General features: G+C 39.7%; 1 protein-coding gene across 1 annotated transcript in view; it reads right to left on the bottom strand.

The window, feature by feature from the left end:
• Positions 1–22,881, bottom strand: part of DNAH6 (dynein axonemal heavy chain 6) — a 286,898-nt gene that overhangs the window by 261,756 nt on the left and 2,261 nt on the right. The window contains exons 3-4 of the mRNA XM_069583083.1: positions 14,740–14,916; positions 8,172–8,434 (exon numbers count right to left, since the gene is read on the bottom strand). Of these exons, the coding sequence (XP_069439184.1) occupies positions 8,172–8,434; positions 14,740–14,916 (440 nt within the window). The remainder of the gene's footprint in view (positions 1–8,171; positions 8,435–14,739; positions 14,917–22,881) is intronic.

The following is a 22,881-nucleotide window of genomic DNA, read 5'->3' as shown; positions in this document are numbered from 1 at the left end:
TTAGACGAAAGGATAGAATAGCTTTAGTTCGAAATTTTAAAAGCTGTCTAAAAATTATTTTAACATAACAGGCTTAGAAACTATCTGAAAACCAACTCAATCACTTAGAAAGTAATATGGCCTGAGCCCAGTATAGACTTTTATATAGTCCTAAGTCACATAACTACGTTTCATAGGATTCTAATCCCAACAGGTATCTCACAAGAATGGGTTCTTTGGTTATACAGGCTACAGTCCATAGGGTGCAAAGAATCAGACATAGCCGAAGTGATTTAGCATACACTCAGGCACCTAGAAGGCTAGGACAGGAACTACTTCCTGCCTTCTAAGCAGGATCAGGCTTTGCTTTTGCATGGGACTCCTTGCAGCAATCCAAAAGCTACCCCAAGCTGTCCTTTCCCAAGGTGACAACTCAAATGCTAAGACATGAGATAAACAATGCGTCCACTCTGGCTTAAGAGGAGTCAATATTCCTTCCAATAAGTTTAAGCATAGATTTTAGGGTTCCTGCAGAGACACGCCCAGAGAAAGAACCAGTGTACTATGGGAAGTACAAAGCTATGGCTCCCCACAGCTTATTTATAATTCATTTTTAGTTCCTCTCAATGCAGATATAATTTAGAAGTCAGGGGTCATTTTTATCATAAGCAATGTTGCCTAGAAACAACTGATATACTACTTTGTATCAGGTTACCAGGGGAACAGAGCTTCAGAGTTAACCAAAGGTCAGATTCTCATGAGAAGAGTGAGATCCTCTAAAGCAATGCTTCCCACATTTGCATGTTCTAACACGTCTGAACAATGATAACATTTTATAAGGCACACTGGGGGAAGACTTAATTATAATTTCTTTGTACTATAATAAGAAAAATAAAATATGAAATATTCAGGGAAATATTCAATATTGAATTTTATGAAAAGTCCAGATAAAGTCTTAGCTCATAAACAACTGCAACTGTGACCATAGCTTTTTTGAAGTAGATACTGCATTTTTAATCAAGACATGATGGGTAGTTGGTTCAAATTCTTAAAAATCACCACTGCTAAGGAATACTGCTTATAGAAACGGGAGATAGCAAGTGGCAGGTGATGATTTATTGCTCTGTCTCCAATGAATAGAAACTCCCTTCTCCACTGATCAGAATTTGGATCATCTGTTCTTCTGAAATTATGTGCCAAAGGTACCTGCTGCTGCTGCTGCTGCTGCTGCTAAGTCACTTCAGTCGTGTCCGACTCTGTGCAACCTCATAGACGGCAGCCCACCAGGCTCCCCCGTCCCTGAGATTCTCCAGGCAAGAACACTGGAGTGGGTTGCCATTTCCTTCTCCAATGCATGAAAGTGAAAAGTAAAAGTGAAGCTGCTCAGTCGTGTCCGACTCTTCGCAACCCTATGGACTGCAGCCCACCAGGCTCCTCCACCCATGGGATTTTCCAGGCAAGAGTACTGGAGTGGGGTGCCATCGCCTTCTCCAGCCAAAGGTACCACCATTCTTTAATACTAACAGCTTTTCCTTTTCTTTCTTTGATGATTGCCATTTTGAAATTTCTTATTACAAAATGACTTAAAACCCAGTCAAGCATTTCCACATGAAGTATTTCAGAAACAATGGTGAAGCTTTCGCTCAGACATAGATGTTACTCTGTTTGACTTCATAACTTTTACTTAAGTTTAAATTCTTAATGACTTAAAAAAATCATTAGAGAGCCATTTGAAATTTTACCTTTCCAAAGTTGAATTTTTGCTGTGAATTCCTAATCTTTGTCAGTATGTGTTAATATGTTTTCAGGAACCTTTAATAATTTTTTATAAAGTTCATTCAGGTACTCAAATGTCAGTTAAGTAACCCAGCTGTGAAACTAAAAACTGACTTTTACTAAATCCATAAAGTTGAATCATTTGCAAAATATGTTCCAATTCTTAACAAAATTCTGCCTTGGGATCACCTATGCACTTAAGTCTGAAACAACAAATAATGGTACTCTGTTCCTATGTCTTTGTAAAAGGTGTAAAAACAAAAGGTCAGGTGGTGACTTGGATTTTATTATAGTTACAATTTTGATAATATTATTTAATTTGGAATTCATAACTGCAGAGAAACATTTACAGATGGGAGTTCCTTTGTGAATAAAATAATGTGTTATGTATCTTAATCTCAGAATTATCAGAATAAACTCTACATGGAAAATGTATTTTAAAGAAGTATTTCCATAATATCTCATTTTCTTTGGATATTTCAACATCAGTAGCTTTCCTCCCTAAGAACAAACTTCTTCCAAATATTTCATTACAGGGATTGTAGAGCTGTTATCTAGCAGTTATTAATGTCTGCACAGTCATCAATATGCAGTAAAATTTTAATAATGTCCTTGGATGTGGTCATCTCTGTTATGTAACATGTGGAGCTAATGGTATTACTGATTGATTTCCTTTGCTTTTCTGGTTCCAAATAGAATAAATAATTTCCACACAGACTGGTAAAATTGCAATTCTGCAAAAGAAAGTCTTTCTGACATTAGATATTAACTTTGTAATTTTTTTTTTTTTGGTTTCACAAAGTGGCATGCAGGAATCTTAGTTCCTAGACCAGAGACTGAACCTGTACCTCCTGCAGTGGAAGCAGAGGTCATAACCAGTGGACTGCCAGGGAAGTCCCTGAAATTTGAATTCTTGCACTCCTAGCTTCTTGAGCTTCTTGATCAGATGGTAATCTAAAAATGGAACTTGGTTTCACATTTTGTTCTTGCACATACCTTTGAAAGTTCAAACCCTTTAGGGGCAGGGTGGATATCTTTCAGGAAGGTGTTGATATAGCTTTCTCAGTGCTACTGATTCATTTGATAACATTTTCATACTAATGAGACATTTTTTAAAAAGGACAGGAAAATTACTGTGGTTCATAAATCCAATTTGAGTTATCCTAATTATGTTGCCTAATTGCTAATCTTTTCTTTTTTGAACACTGTGTTTATCTTATTTAATTTATTCCATTTCCTCTCTGAGCATAACTTTGTACAGGTGTCTCAGTAATGGTATGACATATCTTTGGTTTTTTTTTTTTTTTTTGCTATGAGAGTACAACTTCCAGTGATTCCTAGTTGGTATCTCAGTTCCACCTCTCTTCATCAATTTTCTATTGAGAAGAAAGCATTATTTTGCATTTGTTCTGGAAAAATTCAATAGGTTTATCTGAGAACAGATTATTGTGCTAGATTTGGAAATTATAGAAAATGTTTCCATGCCTTCCATTACTCTTTGAAGCAAATTCTCAGTCTCATGGGGGTCTCATGGACTCCTAAGAGTTTCATTTTGAGAGGCAGTAGAGCAGAGAAATTAAGAGTATACATTCCGAAGTCAGCCAGACTGTCATTTACTTATTGTACAATCTGGGGCAAGTTAATTAACCATTTTATGTCTTATCTGTAAAAGAGAGGTAATAAATACATTTATTTCACATTATTGTGAGGATTAAAAATATATATACACACTGTGCTTGGAATGTAGTAAACACCAATAAATCATCACTTTTTATGACATGAAAATGTGATGGTTCCACTTAGTGTCCTCTCACAAAATGGGTATATAACCAACAGCCATTCCTCCATACCTCATGGCTACTTCTCAATTACAATCTCTCTTGTTCAAGGTCAAAGTCCTAACAAAATGGAATTACTTTGTCTTGATCTGTGTTCTCTATGCCTTTCACCCTCTCTAGTTTCTGATATAACCTAGTTTCCTCTAACTTTCCCTGGACCTGAACAGAGTCACCATTATGCCCTCCTGCTGGACAAGATAATCTACAGCATGTCTGTATACAGTCCATGGAATTCTCTAGGCCAGAATACTAGAGTGGATAGCCTTCTCCTTCTTCAGGGCTCTTCCCAACCCAGGGATCAAACCCAGGTCTCCTGCATTGAAGGCAGATTCTTTATCAGCTGAGCCACAAGGGAAGCCCAAGAATACTGGAGTGGGTAGCCTATCCTTTTCCAGAGGATCTTCCTGACCCAGGAATTGAACCAGGGTCTCCTGCATTGCAGGCGGATTCTTTACCAACTGAGCTACCAGGGAAGTCCCACCAGAGCAATATTCCAACATATTTACAAAAGCTTATTCTTGACAAAATTGTTATGCCTAACATATTCTACTAGGTTGATTCTTTAGAATAAACTTGATAAATATAACTATTTTTCTCACTTAAAGGGACTGTGGTAGAAATTAATGTTGTAGAGCCACACATTTAATGTATTTTACTAAACTTAAAAAATTATGTGAAGATATTATATTTTATCATATTACTTTTAAAAGGCAGTTGATATAACATGTCCTTATCTCATTGATCCAGTATTTACTACTTTTAACTTCCAATTTAGCTGCTTTCTACTACATAGCATCCAAATAATCATCCTTACTCATAAGGTTGATAATATTTGGAGTTCAGGCTGGGAGGAAAATTTAACATCCAACCTAAAACATGATAAAATGACAAACTGTGATTAGAACAATATCTTCTTAAATGAGTCCAGAAAAGTATAAAGCATCAATTCAATTCTCTTAGTAAAAGTTCATTAGCCCAGAAAGGCAATTAATTTCCTGAATCACATTAAAAAAAACTGTTTCCACATTCATCTTCAATACTTCATCTTCTGCCAGTAAACAGATAAGAATCAATTTTATGTTTGGCAAAATCTGATCTGACTCCTCTCATAATGGGCAATTAATCACAAATGGCACTCCTTGATGTCTGGATTATTGGATATTTTTTTAAAAAGAGGAAATTGTGTCTCTTCTGGGGAGCTGATCTCTGGCTGTGACCCTCCCGGTGTATGTCGACCATCCAGAAACCCAAGAAGTCTTGGTTAGCAACGAAGTCTGCAATCTTGGGAAAGAAGAATGGAACTGGAGGAATCAACTTGCCTGATTTCAGGCTCTACTACAAAGCCACAGTCATCAAGACAGTATGGTACTGGCACAAAGACAGAAATATAGATCGGTGGAACAAAATAAAAAGCCCAGAGATAAATCCACACACCTATGGACACCTTATCTTCGACAAAAGAGGCAAGAATATACAATGGAGAAAAGACAATCTCTAACAAGTGGTGCTGGGAAAACTGGTCAGCCACTTGTAAAAGAATGAAACTAGAACACTTTCTAACACCATACACAAAAATAAACTCAAAATGGATTAAAGATCTAAACGTAAGACCAGAAACTACTAAACTCCTAGAGGAAAACATAGGCAAAACACTCTCCGACATAAACCACAGCAGGATCCTCTATGACCCACCTTCCAGAATACTGGAAATAAGAGCAAAAATAAATAAATGGGACCTAATTAAAATTAAAAGCTTCTGCACAACAAAGGAAACTATAAGCAAGGTGAAAAGACAGCCTTCAGAATGGGAGAAAATAATAGCAAACGAAGCAACTGACAAACAACTAATCTCAAAAATATACAAGCAACTCCTGCAGCTCAATTCCAGAGAAATAAAAGACCCAATTAAAAAGGGGGCCAAAGAACTAAACAGACATTTCTCCAAAGAAGACATACAGATGGCTAACAAACACATGAAAAGATGCTCAACATCACTCATTATTAGAGAAATGCAAATCAAAACCACAGTGAGGTACCATTTCATGCCAGTCAGAATGGCTGCTATCCCAAAGTCGATAAGCAATAAATGCTGGAGAGGGTGTGGAGAAAAGGGAACCCTCTTACACTGTTGATGAGAATGCGAACTAGTACAGCCACTATGGAGAACAGTGTGGGATTCCTTAAAAAACTGGAAATAGAACTTCCATACAACCCAGCAATCCCACTGCTGGGCATACACACCAAGGAAACCAGAATTGAAAGAGACACGTGTACCCCAATGTTCATCGCAGCACTGTTTATAATAGCCAGGACATGGAAGCAACCTAGACGTCTGTCAGCAGACGAATGGATAAGAAAGCTGTGGTACATATACACAATGGAGTATTACTCAGCCATTAAAAAGAATACATTTGAATCAGTTCTAATGAGATGGATGAAACTGGACCCTATTATACAGAGTGAAGTAAGCGAGAAAGAAAAACACCAATACAGTATACTAACGCATATTATGGAATTTAGAAAGATGGTAACGATAACCCTGTATGTGAGACAGCAAAAGAGACACAGATGTGTAGAGCAGACTTTTGGACTCTGAGGGAGAGGGAGGGGGTGGGATGATTTGGGAGAATGGCATTGAAACATGTATACTATCATGTAAGTAATGAATCACCAGTCTATGTTCGATGCAGGATACAGGATGCTTGGGGCTGGTGTACGGGGATGTTCCAGAGAGATGATATGGGGTGGGAGGTGGGAGGGGGGTTCATGTTTGGGAACTCATGTACACTCGTGGCGGATTCATGTCAATGTATGGCAAAACCAATACAGTATTGTAAAGTAAAATAAAGTAAAAATTAAAATTTAAAAAAAAGAGACACAGATATATAGAACAGCCTTTTGGACTCTGTGGGAGGGCAAGGGTGGGATGATATGGATGAATGGCATTGAAACATGTGTATTATCATATGTGAAATGAATCGCCAGTCTAGGTTCGATGCATGATACAGGGTGCTCAGGGCTGGTGCACTGGGATGACCCAGAAGGATGGGGTGGGGAGGGAGGTGGGAGGGGGTTTTAGGATGGGGAACACATGTACACTCATGGTGGAGGCAAGTCAATGTATGGCAAAACCAATACAATATTGTAAAGTAAAATAAATAATAAATAAACAGAAAAAAAAAGAGGAAACTATGAAAGCATTTCACATATTACTCAAGAAGTATTTGTAAAAATTAACAAATGAACTGTTTTTTTCTGAGTCATTGTTTAAGATTCATAACCTCTTCTCCAAAAACTTACAAAAAACTAGAAAAAAACCAGTAAGGTACTGGCGGAATAACAATACTATTAAAGGGATTTTTTTTAACATGAAATGGCTTTATATTCCATTGTATGTTAATTCCGCCATCTTAAAAAATCAAGTATGCCTCTTATTTTAAGAAAAGCACATGTATACATGTAGCTGATTCATGCTGCTGTATAGCGGAAACTGAAACAACATTGGTGGGGAAACTAAGATCCCATACGTCATGGGGTGTGGCCAAAAAAACCCCAAAAACAAACAAACAAAAAACCTCTAAACAGCAAAAAAAGAAACTACAGTGCTGAGTAAGGAAGAAGAGAACTCCTAAAAGAAATTTTTATCTTCCTGTTCAGCAGAGACTGGGGAAGGCAGCTCAAAGAATTTGGTGGCAAAGCTCAACTACAATCACCTTCAAGGAAAGACCATCTCAACAACTGTATTCATTCCAACTAAACAACCATGGGCTTCCCAGGTGGTGCTAGTGGTAAAGAACCTGTCTTCCCATGCAGGAGACATAAGAGATGTAGGTTCGATCCCTAGGTGGGAAGATCCCCTGGAGGAGGGCATGGCAACCCACTCCAGTATTCCTGCCTGGAGAATCCCATGGACAGAGGAGCCTGGAGGGCTACAGTGTAATTAGGGCCGCAAAGAATCAGACACGACTGAAGTGACTTAGCACACACGTATGCAAACAACCATAGAGGAAGGTTGGCATCACCTTTAAGTCCTATATGCCTCTTGTGCTCAACTTTAAATCAGTCCAGAGACTCACATTTGGGTGACTCTTCAAATTATTTCAACAACAAATGTGTGTTTAGTAACAATAGAGAGTATATGTGAGTGTGTGTGTACTATTAATCTATATAAATACCTGAAATTATCATTCATTTTACTTTAAAAAACTTTATTTCTACTCTATTAAGGAAAGCTGAAATGACAAGTAAAAAAAAATCACGTATCATCCATTTTTTAATGCATGCCCTCTTCTTTTCTCAGTAATCACAAAATATCAAAATTGTTTGTAATACTGATTAAAGAAAATGGTATTATATTAATATAGCATATAAGAAACACAGCAGTGTACCACTCCATAAAAAGTCTATAAGATAAATGGGCAAAATAAGTAAAACTGTTATGATTAAGATTCGTCATTGGATGATAACCAAAATTATAATTTATCCTGTAAATTAATACCCAATTGATTATTGATAACACTTGCAACCTTATTTGTAATTTTTACTGCTAAATAAATTGCTTCATAAAAGAGAACTCACTTCAGATTATATGTATCGTATTCAATGGAAGATCTTGGCACTGCAGAGATCATATAAAGAAATCCGATGTGTTCGTTTTCACGGATTATTTTAGCGATCTGCAAGGGATCTCCAATGTTGGCTTTAATGACTTCTTCTCGGTCATGGAAATAGTACTTAGGGTAAGTTAAGGAACTAGCCTCGTAAAGGCCTCTTCTTCCAATGCTGGTACGTGACAGTTTAGCAGGAGAGGGAGACAACGAGTCAGCAGAGGGCCTCTGGGTCTAAACAAAGCCAATTTTTCAAAAAGTGAGTTTTTTATACATAGTATCAAGGTATATATGTCAATCCCAATCTCCCAATTTATCCCACTTCCCTCTTTATCTCTCGGTGTCCATACATTTGTTCTCTTATATCTGTGTTTCTGTTTCTGCTTTGCAACCATATTCCAATAAAAATTAACTTAAGAAATAGGGGCTTCCCTGGTGGCTCAGGCGTAAAGAAACTGCCTGCCAACGCAGGAGACATGGGTGGGGTTCGGTACCTGGTCCAGGAAGATTCCACACTGTAGCGGAGCAAAGAACCTTGATAGACACAACTATTGGGCCTGCGCTCTGGAGCCCAGGAACCGCAACTACTGAGCCCATGTGCCCCAACCACCGAAGCCAGCACACTCTAGCGCCTGTGCTCCACAGCAAGAAGCCACAGCAAGAAAGAGTAGCCCCTGCTTGCCACAACTAGAGAAAAGCCCGAGTGGCAACGGAGACCCAGTACAGCCAATAAGTAAATAAACAAAATTATTTTAAAAATAAAATTAAAAAATAAAACCCAAGTAAAAAACATGAGCTTTGGGGGTGGGGTGGGGTGGGGGGAACTATATATATAAATGACAACTATTAACCTCCAGGACTAATTACCACACTGCCTATGTCTAGGGCATAAAGGCAAGCATTTTTTAACTGAAAATTTTCTAATAATCATTTGGCAGTGATAGATCCCTGTCAGGACCCCTACCCAGATATCTGTCCTCCTCTCACAAACCGCCCCCCGCGACGACTCCCATTGCCTTCTCCCCTTCCCTTTTCAGTGTTTCTCACATCAGAATGCTCCCAACTTCCTGGTATTCATGGGAGCCCAGCACTCCACTTTCAGAGAAGGCGATGGCACCCCAATCCAGTGTTTTTGCCTGAAGAATCCCAGGGACGGGGGAGCCTGGTGGGCTGCCGTCTATGGGGTCACACAGAGTCGGACACGACTGAAGCGACTTAGCAGCAGCAGCAGCAGCAGCACTCCCCTTGCTCAGCTGCTCTGCATCTCCCCTGACCATGGCCTTTCCCTTCAACATCCTCTTCCTTCTGACGACCATGATGTTTTCCTGTGAGTGACATCTTGGACCACTGTCATCACAACTCATGACAAACTATTTTTCAGTGACTGTGAAGGGCTGGGTACATTGGGAGTCAATATGTCATAGCCTTAGAGAAGGAGATATATAGCTAACTTACACTTGCTTTTCTGGAGTCAGTGCTTCTCACAGGTCAGTGTGCAGGAGAATTTCCCCAGGGCTTTCTGTTCAAAGGGAGATTTGCCAGCCAGTGGCGGGGCGGGGCGGCGGGGGTAGGGTGGGGTGGGGGGGTGGTCAGGGGGGCGGCCGCTGGGCGGGGGTCGGCGTGGGCGGGGGAGGGCGGGGGACGGCCGCGGGGGGCGGGGGCCAGAGCCTGAGATTCTGCATTTCTCACTTGCTCCCAAGAAATGCCATGCTGCTGGTCCTTGACCACAAGTGGAGCCCCAAGGCCAAGCCTCAAGGCAAAGCCCCAGCACATTCACATACTTGAGTGCCTGCATACACGCTCAATTATGTCTGACTCTGCAACACCATGGACGGTAGCCCACAAGACTCATACTGTTGAGCTTTGCTCCAATTCCTGGGTCCCACTGTCTGCCCTCAGTTCCACCCCAGCTCCTTTGCTCCTGCCCCTTTGGGACAGCGTCACAAATCCTCTCTTCCTGAGGAGGAGGTTGATGACTGTGTTTGAGGGAATGTGACATCAACTTATTTAACTTATATGCAGAGTAGATCATGAGAAACGCTGGGCTGGAAGAAACACAAGCTGGAATCAAGATTGCCGGGAGAAATATCAATAACCTCAGGTATGCAGATAACACCACCCTTATGGCAGAAAGTGAAGAGGACCTAAAAAGCCTCTTGATGAAAGTGAAAGTAGAGAGTGAAAAGTTGGCCTAAAGCTCAACATTCAGAAAACGAAGATCATGGCATCCAGTCCCATCACTTCATGGGAAATAGATGGGGAAACAGTGGATACACTGTCCGACTTTATTTTTTGGGGCTCCAAAATCACTGCAGATGGTGACTGCAGCCATGAAATTAAAAGACGCTTACTCCTTGGAAGAAAAGTTATGACCAACCTAGATAGTATATTCAAAAGCAGAGACGTTACTTTGCCGACTATGGTCTGTCTAGTCAAGGCTATGGTTTTTCCAGTGGTCATGTATGGATGTGAGAGTTGGACTGTGAAGAAGCCTGAGCGCCGAAGAATTGATGCTTTTGAAGTGTGTTGTTGGAGAAGACTCTTGAGAGTCCCATGGACTGCAAGGAGATCCAACCAGTCCATTCTGAAGGAGATCAGCCCTGGGATTTCTTTGGAAGGAATGATGCTAAAGCTGAAACTCCAGTACTTTGGCCACCTCATGTGAAGAGTTGACTCATTGGAAAAGACTCTGATGCTGGGAGGTATTGAAGGCAGGAGGAGAAGGGGATGACCAAGGATGAGATGGCTGGATGGCGTCACTGACTCGATGGACATGAGTCTGAGTGAACTCCGGGAGTTGATGATGGACAGGGAGGCCTGGCGTGCTGCGGTTCATGGGGTCACAAAGAGTCGGACACGACTGAGCGACTGAACTGAACTGACATCAACTCCAACAGTCGCCCTTCGTCTCTCTGACAGGACTGACTGGCTTTAAGATAAAAGACTCACCACTGCAGACCCGCTTTGATGAACAATTGAGGTTCACATATAAATGACATTTTTATTGTGTATTAGCATAGTTAGTGGAAGCTGCCATTTGCACAGGAGAGTTACTACCATAAGCCCTCTGGGACAACCTCTCCAAAAGATGTGTATTCATAGAGGTCATTATTCCCCATTTCTGATTAAATACCCCACTGAGTAGGAGTTTCAGAAGAGAATTCTGGAAAGTTCAGAGCTAAAGGAAATACTTCTTTGAACTCAAAAGATAAAACGTGCTTCTTTTACTTACTGACCAAGGATAGTAGCAAAGGCACTGTTTTCTTATGTAAAAGAAGAGACCAAACTGGATGCCAGAACCAGAGAAAACACACATTGCTTTGTCCTAATGTTTCAACATGAGCTGCGATCAACTTTTTTTGAGACAAGAGTGCTAATACTTTAACAGGAAATGTTTTTATTATATTCCTTAAAAAGTATACTGCATTCTTTTTTTTTTTTTTACAGATTATTTATTTATTTATTTATTTTTTAATGCTTTTTTTTAATTATTTTTTTTTAATTTTAAAATCTTTAATTCTTACATGCGTTCCCAAACATGACCCCCCCTCCCACCTCCCTCCCCACAACATCTCTCTGGGTCATCTCCATGCACCAGCCCCAAGCATGCTGCACCCTACGTCAGACATGGACTGGCGATTCAATTCTTACATGATAGTATACATGTTAGAATTCCCATTCTCCCAGATCATCCCACCCTCTCCCTCTCCCTCTGAAGTGAAAGATTTCTTCAACAATAGGCCTACATAGTTACATTTTATTTCTAATTATGTAACTCGGTGTGAAGATGTCATTCAATTTAAACAGTCACCCAAGTTTGGATTTTGCAGGGGTTGGGGGAGGGAAATAAAATGTAGAAGAACTATCTATCATACTCTTCTATGATGGATGCCCAGTCCAACTGATAATGTGCTCATGTGCTTAGTAGTGGCTGACTCTTTGTGATCCCATGGACTGTAGCCTGCCAAGTTCCTCTGGCCATCGAATTTTCCAGGCAAGCATATTGGAGTGGGTTGCCATTTCCTTCTCCAACTGATAATCAATCTTCCATAATTACCAGAAGCAAACCCTTTAACTTTCCTCCCTCCCTCCCTCCTTCCTCATTTATTCCCTCCCTTCCTTCCTTCCTTCTTTCCTTCCTTCATCTCCCAGGAAATCCTCATTGTTACATATCCATTCTAAACTCATTCTGAGAAATCAATACCCAGAAAAATAAATATTTTTCAAAGTAAATATCCTTCTTTTAAATGAAATATCCCCTTTTTTCCACATTTCCCTTCAAACTCTCTTTACTGAATTCTTCACTTAGTTGCAGTTACAATCAAACATAACCCGTGATGTATTCCTTTTCAGTTGCTTCCTTCATTCCAGATGTGCACAAAATCTCTTTTTAATTTTTTTAATTAAAAAAAAATTGTTTCTGGAGTTGATCTGGGGGGCTTCCATGGTGGCTCAGGGGTAAAGAATCTGCCTGCCAATGCAGGAGATGCAGGTTCAATCCCTGGGTTGGGAAGATCCCCTGGAGAAGGAAATAGCAACTCGCTCCAGTATTCTTGCCTGGGAAATCCCATGGACAGGGGAGCCTGGCCAGCTACAGTCCATGGGGTTGCAGAGTCAGACACAACTTAAGTGGCTAAGCATGCATGCACAGCTGATTTACAATGTTGTATTAACTTCTACTGGACAGCAAAGTGATTCAGTTATGCATATGTGTGTGCATGCTAGATCACGTCAGCTATATCCGACTCTTTGTGACCCCATGGAATATAGCCCGCCAGGCTCCTCTGTCCATGGGTTTCTCCAGGCAAGAATACTGGAGTGGGTTGCCATGACCTTCTCCAGGGGACCTTCCCCACCCAGGGATTGAACCTGAATCTCTTATATCTCATGCAGTGGAAGGCAGGTTCTTTATCACTAGTGCCATCAGGGAAGCCCTCAGTCAAACATATATATATTCTTTTTCATATTCTTTCCCATTATGGTTTATCACAGGATATCGAATGTAGTTCCCTGTGCTATACAGTAGGACCTTGCTTTTTATACTCCCTATATATAATAGTGTGCATAATCTCTCTCTTTTTAAAATTCAACCTACTTTATATCAAATGAATTAACAACCTTTCTCAGCCCCACTTAAAATATCTCATTTTCTCTAATTTCCAGAAATCAAAGTTATACAATTTCATGTAAAGATTTCACTTGCCAATGCAAGAAATGCAAGAGATCTGGGTTTGATCCCTGAATCAGGAAGATGCCCTGGAGGAGGGAATGGCAACCCACTCCAGTATTCTTGCTTGGAGAATTCCATGGGCAGAAGAGCCTGGTGGGCTACAGTCCATGGGGTCACAAAGAGTCAGCGACTGAGCGACTGAACACACACACACACACACACACACACACACACACACACACACACACAAGTTCATGCAGTTTATTATATGATATTCTCTCAGGATGATCTCAACCAAACCCATGGGTGAGCCTTCTTCCAGCTGGCTTTCAAGTCCACAGTTGTCCCATCTTATCTGCCTTGCTAGCTTTCCACTCATTCCTCTGAGTTCAGTGCAATTCCTTAGGATAGTTTTTCTTCCACCAATGGTCATTCTGGCCACCAGATATAAGCATCCATTCTGTTCAGTTTTCCATTATTTTGTTCTTTAAATGATCAGTGAGAGCTCTTATCACACATCTACTAGGCTTAAGTGTTTACTTGTCTATTTCCCACCTCCAGATTCTGTAATTCTCAAAGACACACTTGTCCTCAACTCTTCATTCCTAGCGATCCAGCCTAAAGCCTGAAAGAGACAGCTAGCACTGAAAGATCCTCTCAATAAAAAGCTCAGAGAATTCTTGGCTCTATTGGTATTTTTATTGCAGGTGTGTCCTCCATATTTTCTCCCATTTCTGTTTTTTGTTGTTCTTGTTAAATATCTACAGGTATTCATGTAAAGCCATGCTCTAGTGATTTTGCCCCAGACCTACTATTCACTTATTCCTGCCCCACTCTATAACTCTCATCAATTATAAAAGTTGTCTCTCTAGCTGATTCAGTTTCTATTTTATTGCCCTTCACCAAGGTCTTCAAAGCTTTGGGGGAATAATGATGAAAATTTCATAAAAGTTATAGTAACATTCAAAACATTATTATATCTTCTTTTACCATGTCTTCTAGAGAACATCAGAAGACAGTGTACAGACTGAAAGTTTTCCTTTATGATTTTATCCTGTTCTTGCCTGGGAAACCCCATGGAGAGGAGAGCCTGGCTGGATACAGTCCTTGAGGTTGCAAAGAGTCAGATATGACTTAAGTGGCTGAACACACATGCACAGTTGACTTACAATGTTGTATTAACCTCTACTTGACAAATTTCCCTTAAACAGGAAGAACTGGGAGGTATGTTGTCCAAATCTATTATATAACCTAATAGAAAAAGACTTTGCCACTATCATTATGAGTTAAAAGGTTAACTCATGATAACTCAGGTTACCAATGTAGGAACTAAAATTGAAAGAATCAATGAAGCACTTTAATACTATACCTGTTTTTTCTTTTTCACAGCCTCTCCATGCTCAAGAAACTGAACAAGAGATTTGGTAGAAGATTTTTCTTCAGGACTTCTTGGAGATTTTAGGACACCAGAAGCGATTAACCGGTTTCGGTTCTGTTCATATATGTAATCAGGCATCTTATGATCTTGGTGGACTTTTAGTACTGGCTTTGGGAAATAAAGAGACATGTTAATGTCTTAAAAATTAATGTGAACTGGTCTTATTCTTAACTACCTTTGGGTTCTGGCCCTGTTAGAAATTGGTCACCTTCCAGGACTACTTCCTATCTAGGCCACAATCATTATAGCAGCTACCACCAGCCTGTCCATGGCCTGCTGCATGAGTAAGCCTTTTCTACTTAGTTTCCATTAGTTCTGCCTTTTAAACACCAATGAATACTTCTAAGGGTGATGTTATGACAGAAAGAGTGCAAAAGCATGAAATGACATACTCACTAATTGTTCAATACAAACCCCCTACCATTCACTACAACAGCTACTGTGGGAAGGATCATACATTCCTCCCACCTTACCCAAAAGTCACTGTTCACTTGCTATAGCCATAACTGGTTGAAGACCATCACAAAACCAGACAACCTGATTTTTCAAATGGGCAGAGAATCTGAGTAGACTTATTTCCAAAGAGGAAGTACAGATGACCCACAGGCTCATGAATAGACACTAAGTATCATTAATTGTTAGGACAGTGCAAATCCAAACCATAGTGAAATATCACCTCACACCTGTCAGAATGACTGTTGTCAAAGAGACAACAAATAACAAGCGTTGCTGAAATGAAGAGAAAAGGGGAAAACTGCTGGTGGGAATGTAAGCTGGTGCAGCCTCTATGGAAAACAGTATGGAGATTCTTTAAAAAATTCAAAAAAGAACTACCATATGACCCAGCAATTCCACTCCTGGGTATTTATCTGAAGAAATTAAAATAGTAATTCAAAAAGATATATGCACCCTATGTTCACTGAGGCTTTATTTACAATAGCCAGGATATGGAAGCAACCTAAGAACCCATCAATACATACACACACACACACACCATGGAGTATTTTACTCAGCCATTGAAAAGAGTAGAATTTTGCCATTTGCAGCAACATGGATGAACTTGAAGGGTATTATGCTAAGTGAGGAGAAGGCAATGGCAACCCACTCCAGTACTCTTGCCTGGAAAATCCCATGGATAAAGGAGCCTGGTAGGCTGCAATCCATGGGGTTGTGAAGAGTCGGACACGACTGAGCATCTTCACTTTCACTTTTCACTTTCATGCACTGGAGAAGGAAATGGCAACCCACTCAAGTGTTCTTGCCTGGAGAATCTCAGGGATGGGGGATCCTGATGGGCTGCTGTCTATGGGATCAACACAGAGTCGGACACAACTGAAATGACTTAGCAGCAATGCTAAGTGAATTAAGTCATACAGAAAGACAAATACTGCATGATATCACTTACATGTGGAATCCAAAAATACAACAAACCAGTGAATATAACAAAAAAGAAGCAGACTCATAGATATAGAGAACTAGTAGTTATCAGTGGGGCTGAAGGGGCAACACAGAGGTTGGGGAGTGGGAGATATAAACTACTGTGTATAAGGTAGGCTATAAGAATATATTTCACAAAATCAGAGATAGGGCCAATATTTTTTAATAATTGTAAATGGAGTGTAACCTTTAAAAATTGTATATAAAATACAACAAAATTCCAGTTATAAGATAAACAAGTACTATGGATGTAATGTGCAAGATGATAGGTGCAATACATATGAAAGTTGTTAAAAGAGCCCTAAGGGTTCTCATTATAAGAAAATTTTTTTTCTTAAATTTTGTATCTATATGAAATGATGGCTCTTCACTAAACTTATCATGGTAAACATCTCATGATGTGTGTAAGCCAAATCACTATGTTGTTGATGTCTAACTTATAGAGTACTTCATGTCTATTATATCTCAATAAAACTGGAAGAAAAAAAAAGAGAGGCAACCAGATTCTATATGCCAGTTTAGCCAAAGAACACTGCACTTGGTATGGAAGTATTCAGCCCCAGAAAATCAAACTCAAGACTCTAGACCTAAATACCAACATTTGGAAATACAAGAACCAGAGAAATAGGTTAGCTACCATGGTGGGGATGCAATCAACAAAACTAGACTGTGGGACCATATAGGAAAATATCCAAATTTTATCAATAAAATATTTTTCCCAGGAAAAAATAAAAGAGTTGATGGAGAACTTATAAATCAAGAGACTTAAGAGAAATATCAACCAGTTAGAAGAAAAATATCAACCAGTTACTGCATAGATCTTATTTTGATCTAAATTTTAACAAGGACTTTGCAAACAAAATTATTATAAGACAATCAGGGAAATGTGAAATTTTTTAACAGTTTAAATTATTGTAACAGCTTTCCTGAGATATAATAGACATACATTAAGCTGTACTTTGGAGAAGGAAATGGCAATCCACTCCAGTATTCATGCCTGGAGAGTTCCATGGACAGAGGAGCCTGGCAGGTTACAGCCCATGGGGTTGCAAAAAGTCAGACACAACTGAGCAAGTAACACACAAACACACACACAAGCTGTACATATTTAAAGTGTCCAAACTGATGTGTTGACATAATTTGAAAGTCATATTATACATATATATATATTTATGTTCTAGTTTTTTCATAAGATGTTTTTGGCCAACCCAATTATATATATGAAACAGAACTCAAACATGAGCCTTCTCAGGTTCCTTTACAATACTCCTCCCTAGGCAAATACTGATCTGTTTTGCATCATTATACATTAATTTGCATTTTTCCAGACTTTTATGCAAATGCAATAAAATAGTATGTATTTTTTGCCCAACCATCTTTCAGCGTAATTAATTATGCTGAGATTCCTCTATGTTGTTTCATCCATAATTCATTTTTTTTAGGCTAAGTAGGAAACACCACAATTTATTCATTCATCTCTTGATGGACATTGTGGTTGTTTCCACTTTGGGGCTTCTAAAAACAAAATGCTGGAGGGGGATCAAGATGGTGGAGTAGAAGGGCATGGAGCTCACCTCCCCAAAAACACATCAAAAATCCAGCTACAGGTGGAACGAGTCTCACAGAAAACCAGTTGGAAACTTGCAGAAGATCTACACAACCAAAGCTGCAAGAAAGATCTCCAGGTAAAGGGGTAGAAAGAGGAGGGGGTGGGAATGGCATGCTGGACAGAACTGGTACCCCTGGGAGGGATCCATAAAGGAGAGAAGTTCCACAAGATCAGACCGTCACCCCGAGAAACCCCTGTCCTGCTGGGAGGTCTACTAGGACAGATAGAGGGCCTGGAGAAGGCTAATTCGAATTGGGAAGAGTGTGGGTGTGCTGACTTACTGTCAGGGCAGACAGAGACCACTGCTAGTCACTGATGCCATACTACACTCCCCAGTTCCAAGTACACACCATAACAGGCTCACCAAGGCAAAGTGCCAAGTCTTGGACAGACACATCCTGGGAGAGGACTCCATCTACCTGCAGAGAGATAAGCTGGAAGGCCTAGCATGTGATCCTGATCAAACCTTTGCCTGCACACACAGGGCAGGAGCAGGTCTGGTCCTCGTGGACTTTGTCAGCATGCACACTAAGTGGTGCCACAGAAACGCACAGCAGCTAGGCTCCGAGTCCCTGGCAGACATGCCAGAGGCAGGAATACACAGGTTTTGCTTATTTCTGGCAGCAGAACTCTGGCCCTGCCCACTCTACACAGCAGTTTGGAGCTGGATCTGGGGAGGACAGTTCTGGGACAGGTCAGCAAACAGGCAGCCCAGGTCCCAGGTGGCAGCAAAACCACTTAGATTCCTGCAGCCACCAGCACCCTGGCCCAGCTTCATACCGACAGTAGATGTGGGACAAACACACAGAGAGGCAAGATCATGGGCTGCTTCTGGGTGGAACCATGGCTGCCTGCATGTGCCATCCACAGGTTCACTGTGACCATATGGGCCTCACTTGCTTTAACAGTCACCTCCTGTGGGGCAGGGCATCCACTTGTTGATGAAAAATTAATCAGTTGGTTAATGAAGAAATGGAAAGTTTTATTCAAGACATATTTGAGGATTACAACACAGACAGAGAACCTCAGAAAGCTCTGAAAATTCTTCTACTTGTTAGAAGTCAAGGCACAGTTATATAAGTGTTTTTGAGACAGAGATGCACATTAGATGTACATCAAATGACATATTGGCAGTTTACATGATCCAGATCCAAGTATGGCCACGGTGGGTCATGTGACCAAGTATGAGATCAAGAAGGAATGTTATCATTCAAAGAGCTGCCTTGTTGATTCTGGGAGATGTTGCTTTTTATGGTTGAACAGGTATTCCTCCCTCTGAGAGAGGTCTAGTTGATGCACATTGCAGATACACAAAGCACTGTGCGAGGAGAGAGAAGGACAAAGGGCAGAGAATTTTTTATGTTTCAATTCTTCTTGTCTTGCCATAAAATACAAATTTTATTTCATATACTCAAGGGCAATGGATCCTGATTAAACCCAACCTTCAGGGTTTCTACTCCCATAACTAGAGAACAGACCCCCTCCCCAACAGGGCAGTGACAGCCATGGAGAAAAAAAGAGACCTCACCCAACATCCAGCACTGGCTCTGGAGACCACAATGTCTACCATCACAGCTACTATCAAGGGATAACAGCAAACACACTCAGGATAGATGTGGCTGGCATTCAGACCAAGCCAGCCACTACACAAAAATACAGTCTACATAGGGACACTCCTTCAAACACCAACTAGATAACTGCTTCTCCTAAATTCACAGAGACAGAGAAAGTTTAAGTGAAATGAAAAAGCGGAGGACCCATTCTCAGTTAAAAGAACAAGAGAAATTTCATGAAAGAACAAATAATGAAATAGACTTCACCACACTATTAGACCCCAAGTTCAAAAAGAAGATAATAAAAATGCTGAAGGAATTGAGAAAGACGACTGATGGAAATGCAGATCATTGTAACAAGGAACTAGAAAGTATAAAGAAGAACCAATCAAAATTAGACAGCTCAATTGGTGAGATAAAAACCAATCTAGAAGCAATAAATAGCAGACTAAACAACAAAGAAGAGTGAAAAAGTGATCTGGAAGACAGAATAATGGGAGTCACCCAATCAGAATGGCAGACAGAAAGAAAAATGAAGGGAAAGAAAGCAACACATAAGATATAGAGGGTAATATAAAGCATGCCAACCTATGCATAATCTATTTGCATACACTGTCTATGCATATCAGTCTATTTGTCTTTCTTGACACCAATAGTATAATGTCTTCGTTATTGTAGTTTTATAGGAAGTGTTGAAATCAAGAGTGTTAGTTCTTTTTCAATGTTGTTTTGCTTGTTCTAAGTCCTTTGCATTTCTCTATGAATGTTAGAATCGGCTTGTCAATTTCTACCAAAAAAAAAAAGTTACATGGACTGTGATTGGAATTATGCTGAATTTATAGGTCAATTGGGGAGAATTGACATCTTAAAAATATTTCTTCTAAACCACACAGCATCATTCTTCATTTATTTAGATCTTTAATCTCTCTGTTATATTTTGTAGTAGTCATGTACCGATGTGAGTGCTGGACCATAAAGAAGGCTGAGCATTGAAGAATCGATGCTTTTGAGTTGTGGTGCTGGAGAAGACTCTTGAGAGTCCCTTGAATCAATCCTAAAGGAAATCAACCCCGAAAGTGGACAAGGATAATACCAAGAAAAGAAAACTGCAAGCCAATACTGCTGACAAACATAGATGCAGAAATCAATAAAATAGCAAACAGAATTCAGCAATACCTTAAAAGGAGCATACACTATGATCAAGTGGAATTTGTTCCCGGGAAGAAATGAATTTTGGGGTTCCAAAATTGGGGACTGGCATCTCTGAAGGCTTGTCCATTCAGTCTGGCAGGTGATAAAGCCTGGGACTCAATCAGATGACATCTCCTCTAGGGTTCATTCCGGTGACATCACCCAATCTAAAGGAGCCTGCGGTTTGTCTTAACTAGGTTCCCGATATTATTTTCTTTACAGTAACCATCATTAGATGACTACTTAGGATCATTAGAATGCCAACTGGAATCTTGTCTGCCTTGTTCATTGCTGTTTCCCCAGAGCATGACTCAGAGACTGGATGACAGCAGGTATCAAGTAAATATTCAACATATATGAATTTATCACACTGATATCAAATGGAGCTTACTTTAATCATCAAAGGTTCATTATACACTTTTGCCAAGTGAAGTAAATCCATCAGAGAGAAATAAGTGTAAAAGTAGATGGGAAAGTTACATTAAAAGTCATACAAAGTTCATGGGGAAAAAATAGTAGGGAAGCCCAGATACTCCCTACTACACATAGTACAGGCACACTGCTCTCTGGAGAAGGGAGCAGCTACAGGCAGTACCCTACCCACCTTGCAAATGGAAGTTCAAGGACAAGAGCATCTGTTACTTCGTATTTTTTGTTGATCTAAATTGCAATTGGTTGTATAGCTTTCTTTGTATTTAAGCTGTTTATTTTCTTCTTAAATATTTGAATTAATTCCTTCAGTTCAATTCAGTCGCTCAGTCGTGTCTGACTCGTTGCTTCCCCATGGACTGCAGCACGCCAAGCTTCCCTGTCCATCACCAACTCCCGGAGCTTGCTCAAATTCATGTCCATAGAGTCAATGATGTCATCCAACCATCTCACCCTCTGTTGTCCGCTTCTCCTGCCTTCAATCTTTCCCAGCATCAGGGTCTCTTAAAATGAGTCAGTTCTTCACATCAGGTGGTCAAAGTAGTGGAGTTTCAGCTTCAGCATCAGTCCTTCCAATGAATATTCAGGACTGATTTCCTTTAGGATTGACTGGTTTGATCTCCTTGCTATTTAAGGGAGTCTCAAGAGTTTTCTGCAACACCACAGTTCAAAAGCATGAATTCTTTGGTCCTCAGCTTTCTTTATAGTCCAACTCTCACCTCTATACATGACCACTGGAAAAATCATAGCTTTGACTAGATGGACCTTTATTGGCAAAGTAATGTCTCTGCTTTTTAATATGCTGTCTAGGCTGGTTATAGGTTTTCTTCCAAAGAGCAAGCATCTTTTAATTTCATGGCTGTAGTCACCATCTGCAGTGATTTTTTTCCTAGGTTAACCCTTTTTTACATAAAGTAACATTAAAATAAAAGTAATGAAATCAGCACTATGGATCTTCAAGAATGTCTACCTCCTGCATGAATTCGTACTTAAATTTGAGAAGCAATCAAATAAGGGTTAATGTCCATTACCCATATACAGTTAAACATATACATATATATGCATATGTTTTTTAAAACCTCAAAAGCTGATAGGAAAAAAGCAAACAACTTAATTTTAAAGTGAAAAATGGTTATGAACAGAATCCATGAAATAAGTAAGATGCGTTCCACTGAATAAATGAAAATACACTCAGTGTCCACCACATATATACTGCCTCCCACTCTTCTTTTACACTTTTCCTTCTCTCAATTCTCCAATCTCTGACTCTCTTTTCTATGGTAACTGTCATTAACAGCAATCGGATATTTATCCTTTCTCCATGCTCAAACAATTTTACATAAATTTTACATAATGTTTTATATAAAATACATATTTTTACATGGTTTGTTAACTTTATTAATAAGATGCAAACCACAACAACAATGTGATGTAATTTTCACCTATCAGTCTAGCAAAAATAAGAGAAGTGATAGCCTCAGTTCTGACAAAGATGTGGATTCTTAAAATTATTTTTCAGACATGCACAAAATTTTTCAGGACACTAGGCATTTGCTTGAAAATAATAAAATAATACAATTATGCATATTACTCTTACTGAAGTTTCTAGTATGAAATGGAACCCGAGCACCTAAAATAGTCTTACAACCTACATGGTTAAGTATCCTTGTTGCACATAATGCTAGAGAGGATTTATGTGCTACAGAACTTTTTCATCACAGCATCCCACCACCTCAAACAGTTCTTTTAGAACTCAACATTTTAAAAAATAAATAATTATGTTTTCATGCTCTTAAACAAGTCCTAACTTTCAAGTTTTCATTCCTTCTTTGTTAATTAAGAGTCTAGAAATTA

This window comes from Ovis canadensis, chromosome 3, assembly GCF_042477335.2.
Source record: "Ovis canadensis isolate MfBH-ARS-UI-01 breed Bighorn chromosome 3, ARS-UI_OviCan_v2, whole genome shotgun sequence".
NCBI lineage: Eukaryota > Metazoa > Chordata > Mammalia > Artiodactyla > Bovidae > Ovis > Ovis canadensis.
The sequence above is the reverse complement of the archived record's forward strand: the minus strand, read 5'-3'. Positions and strand labels throughout refer to the sequence as shown.